At 42.3% G+C, this 18469-nt stretch overlaps 1 protein-coding gene across 6 annotated transcripts in view; it reads left to right on the top strand.

Annotated features, from left to right (window-relative positions):
• Window positions 1–18469, top strand: part of ptpn4a (protein tyrosine phosphatase non-receptor type 4a) — a 49341-nt gene that overhangs the window by 23511 nt on the left and 7361 nt on the right. For 5 of the 6 annotated variants that reach the window (XM_046844875.1, XM_046844874.1, XM_046844877.1 and 2 more), the window contains exons 3-15: window positions 6375–6482; window positions 6810–6852; window positions 6937–7015; window positions 8765–8809; window positions 8957–9009; window positions 10080–10200; window positions 10303–10390; window positions 11773–11861; window positions 12738–12801; window positions 15328–15500; window positions 15820–15888; window positions 16395–16529; window positions 16749–16910. In XM_046844875.1, coding sequence (XP_046700831.1) covers window positions 6375–6482; window positions 6810–6852; window positions 6937–7015; window positions 8765–8809; window positions 8957–9009; window positions 10080–10200; window positions 10303–10390; window positions 11773–11861; window positions 12738–12801; window positions 15328–15500; window positions 15820–15888; window positions 16395–16529; window positions 16749–16910 — 1229 coding nt within the window. The remainder of the gene's footprint in view (window positions 1–6374; window positions 6483–6809; window positions 6853–6936; window positions 7016–8764; window positions 8810–8956; window positions 9010–10079; window positions 10201–10302; window positions 10391–11772; window positions 11862–12737; window positions 12802–15327; window positions 15501–15819; window positions 15889–16394; window positions 16530–16748; window positions 16911–18469) is intronic. The other variant, XM_046844872.1, reaches the window with a different exon arrangement.

Raw genomic sequence — 18469 nt, 5'->3', positions numbered from 1 at the left:
AACTCTAATACCTTCTTCCATTCTTCACACTTTAGCTGTGACTCACTCGAAGGAAACCGGGAAAGTGTTTATCAACCCTGTTTAATAAAGTGCAACCTCGATACTCGCGGGGGGGTTACGTTCTTTGACCCCTCGCAAAAATGGCAAGGTTTCGACTTGACTTGAGGATTCCTTTTTCAAGGGGAATTGTACATGTACTGTAGTGTCAACTCAACAAAAATTGTGAATTACATACATGTTTTATTTATTGCTTTAAATTAATAATACAAAAAGAACGTTTTTAGATTTTTCGCGAGTTACTCTCAGTCCGGTTCCAAATGAAAAGTCGCCAACTATCGAGGTTCCACTGTACTGGAACCCCTAATTAACAGGAACAAAATAATAGTTAAAAATGTGTTTTTGTACTAGGAAGAGAAAACCGTTCCAACCACGCATGCCTGTTTCACAGGGGTACAAATACGAGGTTGCACACAATCCAAATTCCCTTAGTCATTCATCACAATGGGTAAATATATGGAATATAGCTGTGATGTGGGACAAAAGGGTTTTTGAGCTTCACTAAATGGGAAGTGGGAAGTGGTTTTAAGAAAATAGGCATTAAGAAAAGGCCCATTTCTTTCTTCAGAGCAATAATTAAGAACCAATAGGGGAAATTTTTCACAGCCTTCTTTGCTGTGAAAAGAGCAATATTAATGGGGACACTGTAGAAGAACATTGTCCTGTGTGCGTGTGACTTATTTCTGTGCCCTGTTTTTTCTTCCTCTTCTTCACAACTCCTGTAAATAAAACACGATTTAAGTCCCGAGGAGTGCGCCATTGTCGAACGCTTGTTAGCGTGCCAGTAAAACAGCACCGCAGTAACCTGCTTTCAGAGAGCCGTCACATTCTTTCAGAGCGCCACAGCGCATTCCTGCCACTTCGAGCGCAGTTTGCTTGCGCACACAATTCTGCAGTAAACTTCCAGTTCAGCACATCTGTGGCCGAGGAAGGAAACGCTGGTGTTAAGCATGCTCAAATTTCCGTCACTCACCCGATAAAACTAAGATAAAGCAGCGGCTAATGCCTGATAAATGCACTCTTTCCGTTTTCACATGCTGTGAAAAGTCTTGTCGTTTGTGTTCACACTATATTCAATTCAAATTACTTCCCAGTCCAAGGTTGACCAATCGAGAGCTTCCACTCTAACCCATGTAAAATTGTACGTTCGTGGAGCTGGAACAGGTTTGGGTCTCCTAGTTCAAATGAAGGGAGAATCCAACACTAGCATCTTGTGTGCCTCCACTTTCGTGGTAAGCATTTGGAGAAGAACCTCAGATGGCTGAAAGAGTCAGGTGTCCCAATACTTTTGAGAGCAGAGTTTATGTTAATATATGGGCATATTAATATAATTAATATATCATAAATCACCATCCTTGCCGTTTTATTTAAAAAAAAAATAAGCGTTGTGTACGGAGGAGTGTGTATATTTTCTTCACACCCTGTGAACAAGGCAGTCGTGTTCTCTCGTACCGGCTGTAATTGAAGCTCACAAAGCAGAGGAAAAGAGCAGCGCGGATGCGACCACTATTTAATAATAGCCTTCTTTCATTTTTTTTTTTTCCCGAAGGAAGCGAGCGGCGCTTAATCTTTTGTTTTTCTGTGGTCACGCTTTTATACATCTCGTTAAAGTTCACCTCGATTAACCTTTCTCTTCCCTGCCATTCGCTCCAATCGCCTCTGGCTTGTTATAATCTCAGCGAGCAAGTCTTTTTTTTTTTTTTCCTCTTTTTTCTTTTGCTCGTGCCCTTTCTAAAAAGTCGTGTTTACGGGCATTCACGTGTTCCTTCGCCAACGCGTGGCCGATTTCTTGCGTTCGGTTGAGCCAGAGGTGAGCGTTCATTTCAGCACCACCGGACAGCGGCTCTGACGGTTACGTGAGCGATGGGTTTAATAGCGAAGCGCTCGTCCTGATACGCCATTGTTTCTATAGCAACAGCTCATTCACAGTGACTCGTGCAGTAATCTACGATGAATTAAACATAAACAAATAAATGAATAAATAAAACACTGACTGTTGTGACTGACTTCTGGAGTGTGAGCGAGAACCCGTCTCTCCATGTCAAGTGTCACCCATAGAACAGTACAGGACCGAGATAAAACAACCTTCTTCCAGGAACGAGGTCCTGCATAAAAATGTTAAGTTGAGTGGCTTGAGGAAAGGAACTGTTGCCTTAATGCTTAGCTGGTGGTGTAAATGTTCATGATGGATAGAGGAAAGACCTTGATGATGATCTCCGTTGTATTCAGTGTTCAGTCTCTTGGACACTGGACAAAGTTCTCCATTAACGCTCAAGTTCTTCCACTCCAACCCATGAAATGAGGAAAATGTCACGGTACTGCATCCGAAGATACCTGGAGACGAACCACATATGGCTGGAAAAGTCAGGCGTCCCAATACTTTTATTCGTATAGTGTAAAAACAAAACATAAACACTATACCGTCTTGTCTGTCTCAATCTATCTACACTGTATTTCCAAAAGTATTGGGTCCCCTGGTCATAAGTACGGTATGTGATTTTTGAGCGTTGGGTCCCACATTTAGTCCCAGTTTGCTCTTATAATTCTCTCCAATCCTCTGGGAAGATGTTCCACTATATTTTAGGCAGGTACTGATGTAGGTGAGGAGACCTGGGGTGCAGTCAGCGTTCACATTCATCCCAAAGGTGTCCAGTAGGGATGAGATCAGAGCTCTATAGCAGCAAGATCTTTCTCTCCAAAGCAACCAGATCTTCAAGGAGCTCACTTTGTGCACAGGGGGAATCACTGTACTGGAACAGGTTCGGGTTTCCAAGTGAAAGCAAAATTTTATTATAGCGCCATTTAAAGATGTTCTGTACAATTGTGAGGTAACAGTGTGGAGAAGAACCAAATATAGCAGGAAAGGGCAGGTGGCCCAATACTTTTGGTAATATAGTATATATCTATTTATTTTTTGTTTGTTTGTTTGGCGGGATTGTTGCCTTTTATGAATGAGCAGCCGAGCAGAGCGACAAAAAAAAAACCCTGCTACCTCTTATATGGCGATATATAATCTTTAAGATCAGCAACGTGTACATCACATGACAAATCAATAACAAATCTCACTTTCCTCTACGTCAACGCGTAGCGGATTGGCGCGCCTACACCTGGCAACCTCCACTTTCAAACACACGCCGTTAGATCTGCCGGTCTCTCTCGCTCTCTCGCTCTGTTACATCTTGCGTAAACAGAGCCATTTCTAGCCTTTTGGAACCCTGGACAAGATTCCTATAGTCACCCCCTTGGCTCTGCCCTCCCACCACGATGCTCCACTCCCACGCCATACAAGTCATCAACGCTCTTTAGCCAAATTACAATGTCGAAACATGTACTGTAGCTTAAACTTCTCAAATGTTTTTATTTATTGTTGTATTTAATTCAGTTTTTTATGTTATTTCATTTAGTAAATAATTCTTTATAGTTTTATCATTGATAGTAATAGTATAGTAAGTTTTTCCCCAAGTCATGCAGCCCTAATATGCAGGTGTTGAAGTTGCATACAAACGCGACATCCTGTTGTTGACGTCATATTGTTTGTGCAGAGACACAGCTCTGTGGGCGTTTAGCGGCGCGCGAGATCCCTCGAGACGCGTCTGTCATTCACATCATGTCGCAATTCCATCTGCCGAGTGTATGTGTGTTTCTCATGGGACCGAGGTGCTGTACACAAGACGTGAGCAGCGTAACACATCCGACAGCTGATACACAAATCCGCCTCATTCGCTCACACAGCGCTCACAACTAGACTCATCTAACCACTAGCTCTGATATACTTTCACTCTTTTTCGCTCGTTCTTTCTTTCCGACATCTCTTTCTTTCGCTCTTTCTCTTGCTCTCGTTTGCTTCCGGTCTTTCTTTTGATCTTTCTTTTGATCTTCCGATCTTTTTTTTCGTTTCATGCTCACTCCACTGACTTTCTTTTCTTTCTTTTCTATTTCTTACGCTCTTGCTGTCGTTCCTCCTTCTGCACTTTCTTTTCTTTTTCTTTCTTTTGAGCTTTTTTATTTGCCTTTCTTTCTTTTGATCTTTCGTTCTGTTTTGCACTCACTCTGACTTTCTTTTCTTTCTTTTTCTTTCTTTTCTATTTCTTTTTTTGCTTTCAGTCTTTCTTTCCTTTTGCTCATTTTTTCGCTTCTGCTCTTCTTTTGCTTTGTTTTATCTTTTTTTTGCTCTCACTCAGTCTTTCTTTGTTTCTCTTTCACTCTTCTTTTGCTCTTTCTTTCGCTCTTTCTCTTTCCTCCTTCTGCTTTTTCTTTCCTTCTTCTCTTTCTTTTGATCTTTTTTTTGCTCTTTTGCTCTTTTTTTGCTTTCAGTCTTTCTCTTGATTTTTCTTTTGATCTTTCAATCTTTTGTTTCACGCTCACTCTGACTTTCTTTCTTTTTCTCTTTCACTCTTCATTTTGCTCTTTCTTTCGCTCTTGCTATCTTTCCTCCTTCTGCATTTTCTTTTTCTCTTTCTTTTGATCTGTCGCTATTTTTTGCTTTGTCTTTCTTTTGATCTTTCTTTCTTTCTTTTGATCTTTTGATCTTTTGTTTCACGCTCACTCTGACTTTCTTTCTTTTCTCTTTCTTTCACTCTTGCTGTCTTTCCTCCTGTTGCGCGTTCTTTTCTTTTTTCGCTCTTCTTTTGCTTTGTCTTTCTCTTGATTTTTCTTTTGATCTTTCAATCTTTTGTTTCGCTCTCACTCAATTTCTTTTTCTCTTTCTTTCACTCTTGCTGTCTTTCCTCCTGTTGCGTTCTTTTCTTTTTTCGCTCTTCTTTTGCTTTGTCTTTCTCTTGATTTTTCTTTTGATCTTTCAATCTTTTGTTTCGCTCTCACTCAATTTCTTTTTCTCTTTCACTCTTCCTTTTGCTCTTTCTTTTGCTCTTGTTGTCGTTCCTCTTTCCGCAATTTCTTGTCTTTTCTCTTTCTTTAGTTCTTTTTTGCTTTGTCTTTCTCTTGATCTTTTTCATTCTTTTGATCTTTTGTTTCATGCTCACTTTGACTTTCTTTTCTTTGTCTTTTTTCACCTTTGCTGTCTTTCCTCCTTTTGCACGCTTTCTTTCTTTTTATCCATCTTTTTGTTTTTCTTTTTTTGCTTTCAGTCTTCCTCTGAATGTTTCGACCTTTTGTTTTGCTCTCACTCCCACTCTTTCTTTTGTTTATTCCTTTTTTTTGCTTGCTCTCCCTTCCTCCTTCTTGGTTTTTTTTTTTTTTTTTTTTTTTTTTTAAATGTTTCCACTCATTGCTCTTTCTTTCACTCTCTTTTTCTTTCTTGAGCGCTTTAGTTCTATTGGTTTCGCACTCTGCCTGTAGTTCACATGACATTATACCACATAACTAACCACCAAGCAGACCAGGTGCTTTCTAACAGTCATCTCATGAGAATCATCTCGTAGAAACAAATACCTGAACACTGACTGCATCAGACCCATGATTCCCGTACACACCCTGCGAGTTTCCTTCTGTACACTCTGATCAGTTCTGCTTCAGTAATGTGCGATACAGTACTATTTTCTGCAGCCAGCTATGACTGGGACATGGTATACGCCCACTCCCCTGTCAATCACAGAGCCAGATCTTTGAGTCAACACATGACTTCCTGGATGTAGCATAGGATAAAGGAGAGTCCTCCTCGATTGTGCGGATTAGCCAAGAAGAAATCTAGAAAAAAAATCAGCGTGCTTCAAGTTGGATTACGCAATAGTACATCAGACAGCATGAGGTGTTTTGGCACTGTATCGACAAAAGTATTGGGACACCCGATCCTTCCAGTCGTATCCAAAGATGCGTTTGCATTACATGTTCCTCCTCTCATACTCGGACACCCAAACCTGTTCCAGCATGGCAATGCCCCTGTGCACATGAAGATATGGTTTGGAGTGGAAGATCTCCTGCTCTAGAGCTCTGAACTCAACCTCAATGAACACCACTATGCACTCCAGGCTTCTGCACCCTACATCAGTACCTGACTTTACTGCAAATGGGGAATTGATTAGCAATGGAATGTGAATGATTAGCGCTTTCTTTTTTTTCAAGAGAGCGAGAGAGAGAGAGAGAGAGAGAGAGAGAGAGAGAGAGAGAGAGAGGGATGCATGCTGGTAAAGAATATAATGCCATAATATTCAAATGTCAGTCAGAAGAGGAACTGACTTCTGGAACTTTAAATCTGGAAATCGTGATTGCGTGTCTCATTTAAAAAATATATATTAGGCAATAGATCACCTTCCTTTTCTCGTTCGTTTTTAGGCTTCAGATCATGACATCTGTTTTACTCTGTGTGTGTGTGTGTGTGTGTGTGTGTGTGTGTGTGTGTGTGTGTGTGTGTTCTGCAGAAGTACGATCAAGGACAGGTCCTGCTGGACGTAGTTTTTAAGCACCTGCAGCTGACCGAAAGAGACTATTTCGGGCTGCACCTGGCCGACGAGTCCTCCGACAGTCCGGTGAGTTCAGAGGTCAGGCTTAAACTTAGCAGCTCCGACCCCCACCCCTTACCCCCCCACACAGGAAAATTGCCTCAGTGAGCAAGCAGGTTTCCACCTAATAAACACAAGCTGTGATTTGGTGTGGCACACAGTAGCACTAGAAGAAGCACTAGTATGAAGACTGAAATCGATTCCATGTGAAAGAGACGTCCTGTTGAGAAATAGTGCCGGACCTCTGACTCCTCCAGTGTGATGGATCATTCAGAGGCGTTGTATTGAATTTTTATTGAGTTTCTCTCTCTCTCTCTCTCTCTCTCTCTCTCTCTCTCTCTCTCTCTCGTACAGAGGTGGCTCGATCCAAACAAACCCATCAGGAAGCAATTAAAAAGTGAGTATATTGAAATATGGCACTCGAGCACGCAGTTTATAGGCACTAAAAGTTCAACTGTTAACCGCTGTTCTCTCCGACCAGGGGGATCCCCTCATCATCTGAACTTCCGGGTGAAGTTCTTTGTGAGTGACCCCAGCAAACTTCAGGAAGAGTACACACGGTATATTGGGTTCCACTTCCACAGCACATTATTCACAAGATTAATCATCATCATCATCATATAACGAACGGACATCCGGTGCCACCCAGATTACCTTTTAAATCGGGTTCCCCCTCAAGGGTTCTTCTCGTCGTCTTGGGGTTTTTATTCAGGAAACGTCTTCATTGTTTTGTACACCGTTATAACCTCTATCTCCGTAAAGCTGCTTCGAGACAACGTCTATTGTTAAAACGCCGTACAAGTCAAAATCAATTACAATGATAATACCAACACTACTACTACTAGTAATAATAATTCTAATAATATCCGTAATAATAATAATGCAATATCTGTCTTTAACTAAGCAATTATAGGTAAGAGCTCCATTGAATAATTACTGCAATGATTTATATGTTTCATCTGCAACGTATTTTATATACTGTATAAAACCTATATACAGTCGACCCCCGATAATGCGCGGGTTTCGAGAAAAATTCTCGGGTTCTCAATCGGAACCTGAGTCGCAGACGATCTTAAAATTCTTTAAAAAAAAAAAAAAAGATCTTAACATTTTTAAAAAACACATTATTGTATCATTAATTTTAAGAGATAAATCAAGCATTTGAGTACGCATCAAAAAAACGGAACCGACTTAATGGCGGAGTTCTCCGACCAATCAGAAAGCAAGAAAGACTGTTGACTCAGCCAATAGGAGCTCAGCATTCTTTGTTCCTCAATACAAAGCACGCTGTTTCTCTCTCTCTCTCTCTCTCTCTCTCTCTCTTTAGTGTTCTAGTAAATCCATTGGTCTAGTGAAACGTGGTGTATAGGGGCTTCAGGGGTACGTCCAAAAATCTCGGATTTTCCGAAGCCCAGTTCCTGGGGACCAATGTGCTCTGTTTCAAAAGGGTCAAAAGATTTGCTGGCATCAAGCAAAAGAAAAAAAACGAAGGAAAGTTGTTGATTTGAGATCAAATTTAATTTAAAATATAATTAATATTAATAATAAAAAATAAAAAACAACAATTCAATTGTGAAAGTAGGAGCATTTCCACACGGGGGGATTAAAACGATGCATAATATTGTAATAAATAAAAGTAAATAATAAGAATAAAAAATAAGAATACCAAATAATTAAATGCAAAATTGTAAATAATAGCTAAAAAAACTTCTAATTTCATTTCAAAAAAATTATCTAATTTGATAATTTTCAAATATATTTATCTAAAGTTGTCATAAAAAGTTATGTCTACAAGTGAGAGCTTTCAAATCCCTGGTTTGTGGCGTATCAAATAAATAAAACCGCTTAAATATCATTTAAATATAAAATATCCGCTTTACTAAATGATTTGGAAGATATTTAGCATATTAGCGCTAAGAATAAACCCAGTTAACCAGTGCAAATGTGCTTAAAAAGGTGTAGCATGAACTTTGCTCTCTTTATTTATTATTATTATTATTATTTTTGTATTTTTTTAAGCACTCTCGCTGCAGCAGGTAGATAGCACGATTTAGCCGTTTCGCAGCACACGATCCCGAATGTATTTATATGCAAATTAGGCCCCTCCCCTCTTTTTGAAATAGCCGTAACACGGACCGCGTTTGAATATCGAACCTTATTGCTTCTCGTGTTTCGTGACTGGACTCTCACGTTTGCTTACGATCGTGCAATTCCTTTGAAACGTGATCACGAAAGACTTTGTGTTTCAAACGAGCTCATTTTGATTTCCTGACTCATAAACACGATCTCTTGCTTTTCAACCCCCGAAGGTACCAGTATTTTTTGCAGATCAAGCAGGACATACTTAGCGGGAGGTGAGCAGCCTTTTACGGCTTCCAAGTACACGAACCATCAATTCAAAAAGTCGAACAGGAAGTCGTCAGGTAATAACAGTGTGTGTGTGTGTGTGTGTGTGTGTGTGTGTGTGTGTGTGTGTGTGTGTGTGTGTTGTGTGCTTTCAGACTGCCCTGTCCGCAAAACACTGCCGCACTACTAGCCTCTTACGCCGTTCAGTGTAAGTACACACACACACACACACGCACACACGTATACCGGAACTTCGCATACATATTCAGTATGGACAAACGTTTGTGGACACCTGACCCATTCCACATTTTGTCTCCACCGGCTGTTACAATCATCTGGGAGGATCTTCTACTCGATTTTGAAGATTTGTCGAGATTCATTCAGCCATTTGTAAAGTCAGGTGGTGATGCAGGGTGAGGATGTCTGGGTTGCAGTCAGCGTTCCAGTTTAACCCAAAAATGTTCTAGGGGTCAGTTCCGAGCTCTACAGATGGCAGATCTTACACTCCGTCCTATGTAAACCTTATCTTCATGGAACTGTAATGGGGCAGGTTTGTGTCTTTTTAGTTCAAGGGAGGGAAAATCCAACGCTCCAAAGACAATTGTGGAAAAGCCCGGCGTCCCAATACATTTGTCTTCTGACCAATCAGACTGGAGATTGAAACCCCGCTGCACTCTAATGGAGTTAAGTAGATTAATGACGTCTGTACTAGCTTTACATTTTTTTTACTCAAACAGTCAGTTGTTGAAGATCAAGATGCCAAGCGGAATACGGCATCATGACACGATTCGCCGAAGACGCGCGATCGGAAAAAGTCCATGCCTCGCAAAGTTTTTAAGTTCCCCTCGTGAAAAGCGCAGCGGATCGCAGCCAGCGCAGCACATTCCAGAAGTGCACAGCCTCGACGCCTAACAAGCTGGAGCTTGTAAAACCTCGAGAAACATACGTTTACAGTGCCCGCTCCCGGAACGCCGTGTTAACCGAACCGGGCCTGTACTGCGTTGTATGCGATTGTGAGGCCCCCTCATGAACTCAAAAGTCATGACTCAGACACACGGTTAGGACCCATGAACGTGCGGTCATGGTGATATGCAGGTCACAGCAAGAAATCCTTTTGAATTGAATGTCAGGGAGTGAGCACTTGTCTGATCTCAATCATTTGGGTATGTTTTGTAGTAAATATGTCTGTATTAAATCTCGCAATTACTCATGATTAATGGAGCTTGTCTTTGTCCTGAAAGCAACTTGATGTATGTCATGTGCCGTGTTGTGCTTCAGCTGAGCTTGGGGACTACAGGGAGGCGGAGAACCCACCCAGCTACCTGTCAGACTTCCGCTTTATCCCCAACCAGCCGCAGGGCTTCGAGAAAGAAGTGGCCAAGCATCACCAGCAACACAGGTTAGCCAAGAGTCTATGTTGATTTAAAAAAAAGCCCCAGTGAGCCTGTTATGTTTTATTTTTTTAAACCCGGTGTGTTTTTTCTTCTCCTCTTCTCTGCAGCGGAGCAAACCCGGCCGAGTCCGAGTTGAATTACCTAAACACGGCTCGCGCGCTGGAGCTCTACGGAGTGGAGCAGCACTATGCAAGGGTAAGAGAATCCTAAACGCTCATAGAATCACACAAACAATAAAAGTATCGAGACGCCCGACTTTTCCAGCCAAGCTGTTACCACGTAATTGTATCGGACGTCTTCGGATGCGATAGAATGAAGGTTTCCATCAACTTGAACCGGACGTGCTCCCTGGACAGCATTAAGACATCACGTACAAGGGTTAGAGTGGAAGATCTCCGTCTGTAGAGCTTTGACCAGCACTTCCTCAACTGTTTATTCCTTTAGGATGAACTGTGACACTGGCTGCACCCCAGGCCTCCTTTCTAGAAGAGCGGAATGGGATGTTCCAAAAGCACCGCATCTTATAGCTGAGTGTCCACAAAGTTCACTTACTCCCTTGTGAGTAACTGATTGCGTGTGGCCTCACCCACAAACCCACCGAATCGATATGTGATCGATACTTTCCAGATCTCCACACCTATTCATCGCTCTTGCTGTTATCAAGAGCCTCTTTGCGTCAGAGACGTCTTATCATCCGATCATACGATAGCCAGGATGTTGGGTTCTGACTCAGACATTTTACCGAGGTGCGAGCAAGCTCCAGGGGAAGAGAGCTGAAGAAACTCGTTAGCGTTACCCACGTGACGTTCTCGGTCTGGAGCTATTTATAGATGTTTGCGCGGTTTATTATATGTCACAGCCAATTCAGGTTTGTGGATCAGGGTGAGGATGCCGGCGAAAAGGGCACGTAAACAGGATGCTTTCAAAGTTCATTACAACACAACGTTTTAAACTTTCCTAAGCCTGAACGCAGTTTGTAGCGAGGAAGGGTGGACGGAAAGACAGACGGAAAAAACTCAAAGGGAATGCCGGGGCTCGAAATCCACTCCGAGTGACTGAATGAATCCATTCATCCGTGATCTTCAGCCGCATCCCGGACGCGATGAAATTTTGGAATTGCCATTCAGGATGTGGTCGCTCATTAGGCTTCTGATCAGAAGGTTGTGAGTTCTAAACCGATGCTGGCACTGCTAAGGCCTGGGATTAGAACTGGGCCCATGACCAAAGCACTTATATAAATGGGATATTTTGTAAGTCGCTCTGCTTAAGGGGTGTCTGCCAGATGCTTTAAATATGAATGAAATGTCAATGGATGTAGTGTTCATGTGAACATCACAATTCAGTTGAATGTAGTTGTATTTGTGTATCACTTTTAACAGTGAACATTGTCCCAAAGCAGCCTGACAGGGATAAAGACTTACATATCAATATCAGTAGCGCAGAAGTGATGGATTATTCCAGACGATGCACGTGCTGTATAAATCCGCATTATTGGTGCACTATTGCAAGTGATATGAGGACCTGCATGATGTTTGAACGCTCGGCCATTAGGGATCATCTGTATCTGTCTGTTACAGGATCAAAGCAACACTGACATTTTTATCGGGGTCATGTCGTCTGGAATAGGCATTTACAAGAACAGGGTACGAATCAACTACTTTCCATGGTAAGTGCTTCCTCTCCTTTTCGAGACTTTTTTTTCTTTTGGCATCTGCGTGTTAGTAAATGTTTCTCAGCCTGTTTGTCGATCCGCACAGCACCGGCGAACCGAGGCTGTCGGCCTCCAGGCGCTCCTGTTTCAATATTTACCATTCAAAACGCAGAATCGCAAACAGCCGTCCGGAGATTATAAACCTCTCTGTTAGCGAGCACGTCACCGCCCGCCGCCCGCCACGTTTGTATGTTTGTGTCGATTTCGCAAAAACCCACGGCGCCCGCGTAATCCTGCTGCCTGCGTCGAGCTCGGTCAGAATCGCCAAAGTTCGAAGAGCGACGCTTGAATCCGCACCAGACGATTCCTCTCGAACTCGTCAGAGCGATTAATCTTTTACGACTCGCTGTTCGGCATAAGGGAGGGGCTTCTTTTGCGTTCTTTTTCGGAAATAGACACACGTTTAATAAATATAAATAAATCCAGTCATCACAAAGGCATACAAACTTGCGTCTATTGCGTCTAAATGCAACATCATTATTATTATTTTTTGTGGTCAGACGACGAGATCTTGTGCATCTTTATTGCACCAGGGCAGGAACTTGACCTGAGTTAATGCACACGTGCGCGTGTGAATGGCAGTTTGCGAAAGCACGTGTGGGCGTCTCTTCGTTTCAGTATGTCCTCATAACGCGGCATATATTTAGCCCCGCTATGAGTCAGGCTTTAATAGGAGTGCTTTCAGAAAGGGAGGGTGGGTGGTGGGGGAGTTAAAATGGGTCAGGAGGCATCAGGAAAATTTGAGCAACTTTGATCATGTGATTGGCCGCTGTTGCTTTTTTTTTTTTCTTCTGGCATTTGTGAACGTTTCTGTGTTTTCGTTTGTTCCAGGCTGAAAATCGTGAAAATCTCATTTAAATGCAAACAGTTTTTCATCCAGCTGCGAAAGGAAGCGGTAAGTCTCACTTACGATACAGACAGCACTCACATTGCTCATGAAAACCCCCCCCAACCCCCCCCGGATCCCACCGCTACTTAACAGCGCAGCACTCGCACTCACCGGCAGTAATCATCTTTAATGAAGCGCTTTGTTGAACCTTCCGAGTCGCATCAAACAACATATCGACCCCACGGCCCTCGCCGAGTTCCGCTCACGTGCAAAACGTAAGCGTCAGGGGTTGTTTATAGCCTATTAATTATGAAGGCTAGATAATGCACTTTATATGTGCACTTTGCCAGAGGCCCCCACGGGCCCGGCACACTCTCAACCCTCAAAACGGCACACATCCAGAACCGAGGAAGCACCCAGGCGGTGTGAATAATAAAGCGAGACTCAATAGTGTCATGATCCATAATTCATCGCCAGATGGCTTGGTTGTTTTATTTTTCACCTTCCCGACGGAGTTTGCGTTTGTACACAGGTCACAGCGCTTCGATTTACATACTCCTCGAACCGATGTATTTTTCAGCCCTACGTTAATCCCCAGTGCCCAATGTAGCCTCAAAGACCAGAGCTTCACGTGTAATAGGTTTAGAGCAAAGTCCGTGCTGTAAAGGAAGGACCGAGCCGACGGTGTTACAAGGCTGCTGCTAAAGAGGGACACGGAGGCCGTTCGTAGTCTAAACTTGGGACGGGTTTATTCGGGTGTAAATGTTTGCCGTCACATTGCAGGCAATTGGAGAATAGATTCCATTAAAGGTTTAGTGAGTACCTTGAACTCAAAGGCACGGTACTGCATTACTCCTAAGAATGCTTTCGTGCCAGGACCGAGACCTACAGGATGGCAACAGAAGGGCATACAAGGAGACAGATTTCATTAGTGTGAATTGGCTTTCCTGCATTCATCCTCCGTTACAGCACCAGTGGGATCCCGCCTCATGACAATTTCAGACATTGAAGATAAACAACCTCTTACCAAGAGAAGACCAGGAGACTTGTATATGTTTCAGCAGTAGTCTTTATTGCAGAGGAGCCTGCACGTCAGAGCTCAGAGATCTTGAGATCTTAGCATTGTGGTTTTATAAAATTTTTTTTTTTTTTGTGGGAGGGGTTTCCCAGACCACTTCATTATCCTAGAAACATTGTAAGGTTCAGACGTTCGCTTTGCCGTTCTCTCAGATCATTGGTAAGATCATGAGAATCACCAACAGAGCAGGAGACGAAGACAAGGCGATACCTTGCCCATTTAGTTTCATACAAAGGAGCATTAGGAGCCTCCATCCAGCACTTTGTTACTCCATCATCATGTCATTTATGCTGTTACTTCATTCTACGTGTGTATAAATGCATGTATAGTTCACAATAACATAAAACAACTATTTAAAAATGACTCCTACAGGGTCTTCAACATTTTTTCAGGTCAAGGACCCCTCGATAGACCCGCCCCGATACAAAATGTATAATAGAAACTAATCATATTCTGCTAGTTATATGATGTCAAGACAATTGGAGCCTTGTTGTTGTTGATGAATTTTCGAATATTTTTAAAAAGACTGATGCCTCATAAACATATTTTTTGCAATTAAAATTACAAAGCATCAAGTTGTTCACAGTTGTCTTTGAACTTTTTTCAAATTTAAATTTCAAACGTTCATTTTTTTGTTCAAGTTAACATTTAATTCACGTAACGCAAACGTATAGGACGGCGTACCGCGCATCCACGTGACTGCACATGGACGCAAGGGTTTTATTGAAGCTGTTAATGTAATAGCTATCATTTTTTCTTATGAAATATATTTTATCTTTGATGCTTTTACCCTTGTTTATTTATTTATTTATTTATTTTTAACAACAAATTATCTGTGATTTAACATTAATTAGCAAACCCCCTGCAGTACCGCCACAGATCCACTAGGGCCCAAAAAACATTCAACATACGCTGCTTCTCCGTCTTTATACGTTTAAAGGATCTGGCATGGAGTTGGTGTTGAATCTTTAATGATCTCAGATGGTAATTAAAGAGTTGCTCAGGAGCTCCTGGTTCCAAAACTTGTACAAGACTGTAAAAAGGACATTACTCATAATCTTTCATAATTTTTTTTTTACGTTTTAATGATTTATAGTCAGACTTTTGGTGTCACTCGAATGAGGATGGGTTCGTTTTTTCAGTCTGGTTCCTCTCAAGGTTTCTTCTATCTGAGGGAGTTTTTCCTTGCCACAGTCGCCCTACTTTTCTAATCGGGGATAAATAGACACCAATCACTTCGATTTAAATTTTACTTCTATAATTCTCAAATGCGGCAAGGCTGCTTTGAGACGATGCCCCCTTTGGAAAATCGCCGTAGAAGAAAACGTAAACCGCATTGAAAAATCTCGAACTGCCTGGTTCACTTTGTTAGTTTTAACAGTTAAACCAACTAAATTGTTTGTACAAACCAAAATAATTCTACCAAAAAATGACAAAAGCCAAAAAAATAAAATGTATCTAGACTCTGCTTCTCTTCACCCTTATCTCCTCATCCCCTTTCATCCTCCTTCCAGAACGAGACAAGAGAGACGCTATTGGGTTTCAACATGGTCAGCTACAGATCCTGCAAGAACCTCTGGAAAGCATGTGTCGAGCATCACACCTTCTTTCGGCTGGACCAGCCAGTACCTCCTCAGAAGAACTTCTTCTCTCACTACTTCAGCTTGGGATCCAAGTTCCGCTACTCGTAAGAGCTCCTGCTAGCCTTAATTCTCAGGACGAACACCTGAAAATCTAGACGATGCTTTAAAAACCAGTTTAAACCGGCTTGGAGAACGCTTTGTATGAAGGGTCTTTAAAAAAAAAAAAAAACAAGTGTCATTCACTCTTTGCTTTGCTTTGAGACCCTTCAGGATTTAAATGGTGCTCATCGCTAAAATTGTAAACATTTGTGAAGTCTCAGAAACACATGGGAAAATGCTTTTTAGTTGTGTAACTCTAATGGACTACATGTTGAATGCAATATTGAATTATTTACATGTTTCTTTCTTTTTTTTTTTTTTTAGGGGAAGGACCGAAGCACAGTCTGTGCAGTACGGCAAGGAGAAGGGAATCAAGGACAGGGTGTTTGCCAGGTAGCTTTTAAGGATAAATACGATGTGTATTTTGTATGGATTTCACCGCTCGGAGGTCATTTGAAGCATTCAGCACTGGTTTTGTCAATTTCAGTGTCCTTTTATATCTGGATTTTGTATCCAAAAAAAAAATCCTGGAATGAAACCCGTTTCCTGGAATTGGTGTTTTTGTGGAAATGATGGTTACAATATGACAAGTCGAGCTGGGTCTCGGTTAAACATTAAAACGAATCGAAATCCGATTGTTTGCACATATAAACTTTACAAGATAAGCCTGGCGTTCCGAGATCCGACACGTGACTCGTTTATTCCGGGAAAAAAAAGTATAAAAAAACAAAGGTGCAGGGGTAGAATAGAATCTTGAACTTTGACAGCAAACGAAGACCCCCATCTAGACTTAGATTTACTTTACTCACGTAATACAGTGTTCATCGTCCGACACTTTTCTCAGCATGGCCCAGTTATTATTTCCTCTGCATGATTATACACGTTTCCTGTTCATTCAGATCTCCCAGCAAGCCCTTGGCGAGGAAGTTGATGGGTGTGACCGACTGGGAGACAGTAAGCCGGAACTCTTTGTCTGAGGAGAGGCTGGAGACCAGGAGCTTACCCACTCGCTCTCCTCCTGGCACCCCCAACCAGTGAGTCTATCGAAAGCACCAGAACCCTGAGACTAACCAAGGGAATTTTGATAAGCCCTATAGGGAGGGTTTCCGAAATACAAAGCCATGAATATATAATAAATAAAGAACAAAAAGCCATGTTTTTCATCCCCGGCTTTTACAATTTGTTCCACTCTTTTTAGGTTCTAAAGCCTGAACAATCGAAGGTAACGCTCAACATGCTTTGTTTCCCCACAGTAGGAACTCTCTGTTTGTGCAAGAGGGGCCCCGGCAGCGCCCGTCTTCCATGGGACATTTAGCGGAGCATGTGATTCACGCTTCACCCAGTCTGCCTGCTTTCAGCAACCACAAATCAGCCTCGTCCACGCAAGCCAACAGCATCAGCCTCGACTCCACACCGTGAGTGTCCTCGCCGTTCTGATCCTGTGTATCTATCGCTCCAAATATCATTATTCTGCTTCAGAACTGGTGTGTGAACCGAACACTGATGTTCTGCTCTGACAGTTCCTCCATGTTAATTGGGTGCAGATGATTGTTTTGACACTCACATATCTATTACTTTAGTTCGTACCCGCCTATGTTATTTTTTTAGAAAACGTAATGGAGACACCCCCCTTTAGGAAATCCTAAAGGTCACGGCCCCCTACTGGCTTGCCGAGTTGAACGGTTTGCAATTTTTGCCTTTGAACGTAGAAAACACGATCCCCGCCTGCGGTCAGAAGAGCAGCTTTAATTCTGCACCGCGGCGTCTGTTTTTTTTATTTATCTATTTTTTTTTACTATTTCCGTGATGTTTTGTTGCGTCTGTGGCTTGCGATTACGGTTCACGCACTCGGCCACTGTTATTAAACAGTCTGGAATGGGAGGCGAGCGCAGCTGTAAAAAGTGTTTACTGTGCTCAGAGTGCCGGTGTACCGCTTGGGTTTGTGGAAAACATGCCGTGCTCCTTTTGTGCTCCCGTGAACGCCAAAGCCGTGTATTCCAACCTAATGACCTTGGCAGATCTTTTCCTACCATGAGGTTGTTTTTTGCACATGGATCAAGCTGAACAGTGGAAGAAATACTCCTTAACCCCTCCTCACCTCTCCCCTCTGTTGTCCGTCACTCTTAAGCCGGCGGGTCTGTGAAAATCTGTTTATTTTACACACCAGTTTTCGAGGATAAAGCCATGCGTTTCAAGGCAAAGAGGCCTCGTGTGTGTGAAGGCTTCAGGATATCGGATGCGGTGTGACACGACAGCGAACCCATGCTAAGCTTTGAACAGCGTTTTATCTAGAATTCCAAAAGACAAGAACGGAGGGATGATGGAAAGGAAGGGTCTTTTTTTGTTTTTTCCACATTAATAAAGGAAAAGGATGAAGATTATATTTACCATTAGATATTGTGACTTAAACCCTGTGTGTGTATTCGAATGTGTGTATAGACAAGCAGGAACATGGAGTTTTCTAGCACTCACACTGTGGGTCTGAAGGCTACAGAAACCCTAATTGCCGATATGCATTTCATATCCTGCCTCCTACTTCAGTGCGACATACATTGTAAGTAAGTTGCAAAGACGGTCTCCCAGAGCAACTGGGGTTAAGAGCCTTTCTTAAGGGCACAATGGCAGCAGTTTTCAGGCCGGATGCCAGCTGGCAACGAGTCATTTGCCAAGATTGGTCATCCCCCATCCTGTGCCTTTGGACTATTGGAAGCAGTTTCTTAACATAAACACACTACACACAGTGAGAGCTGTAACAATTTATGTAATTCAGTTGGCCGTTAGGTTTTTTGTGATCCGATTGTGTTACCGAATAGAGGGAAAGCCGCTGAACTGATTTAATCCTAACATATGGTAAATGCACGGTAGATCTGGTTAAAAAAAAGAAGAAATTTAAATACAATAATCCCTCGTTTTTCCGCTGTTCGAATCTTGCGCCCCCGCAGGGTTTATCGCGGAATTGCATTTGCCACATAAC

The sequence above is a fragment of the Silurus meridionalis genome, chromosome 3, assembly GCF_014805685.1.
Source record: "Silurus meridionalis isolate SWU-2019-XX chromosome 3, ASM1480568v1, whole genome shotgun sequence".
Lineage (NCBI taxonomy): Eukaryota > Metazoa > Chordata > Actinopteri > Siluriformes > Siluridae > Silurus > Silurus meridionalis.
Note: the sequence above shows the minus strand (reverse complement) of the source record. Positions and strands in the feature narration are given on the sequence as shown.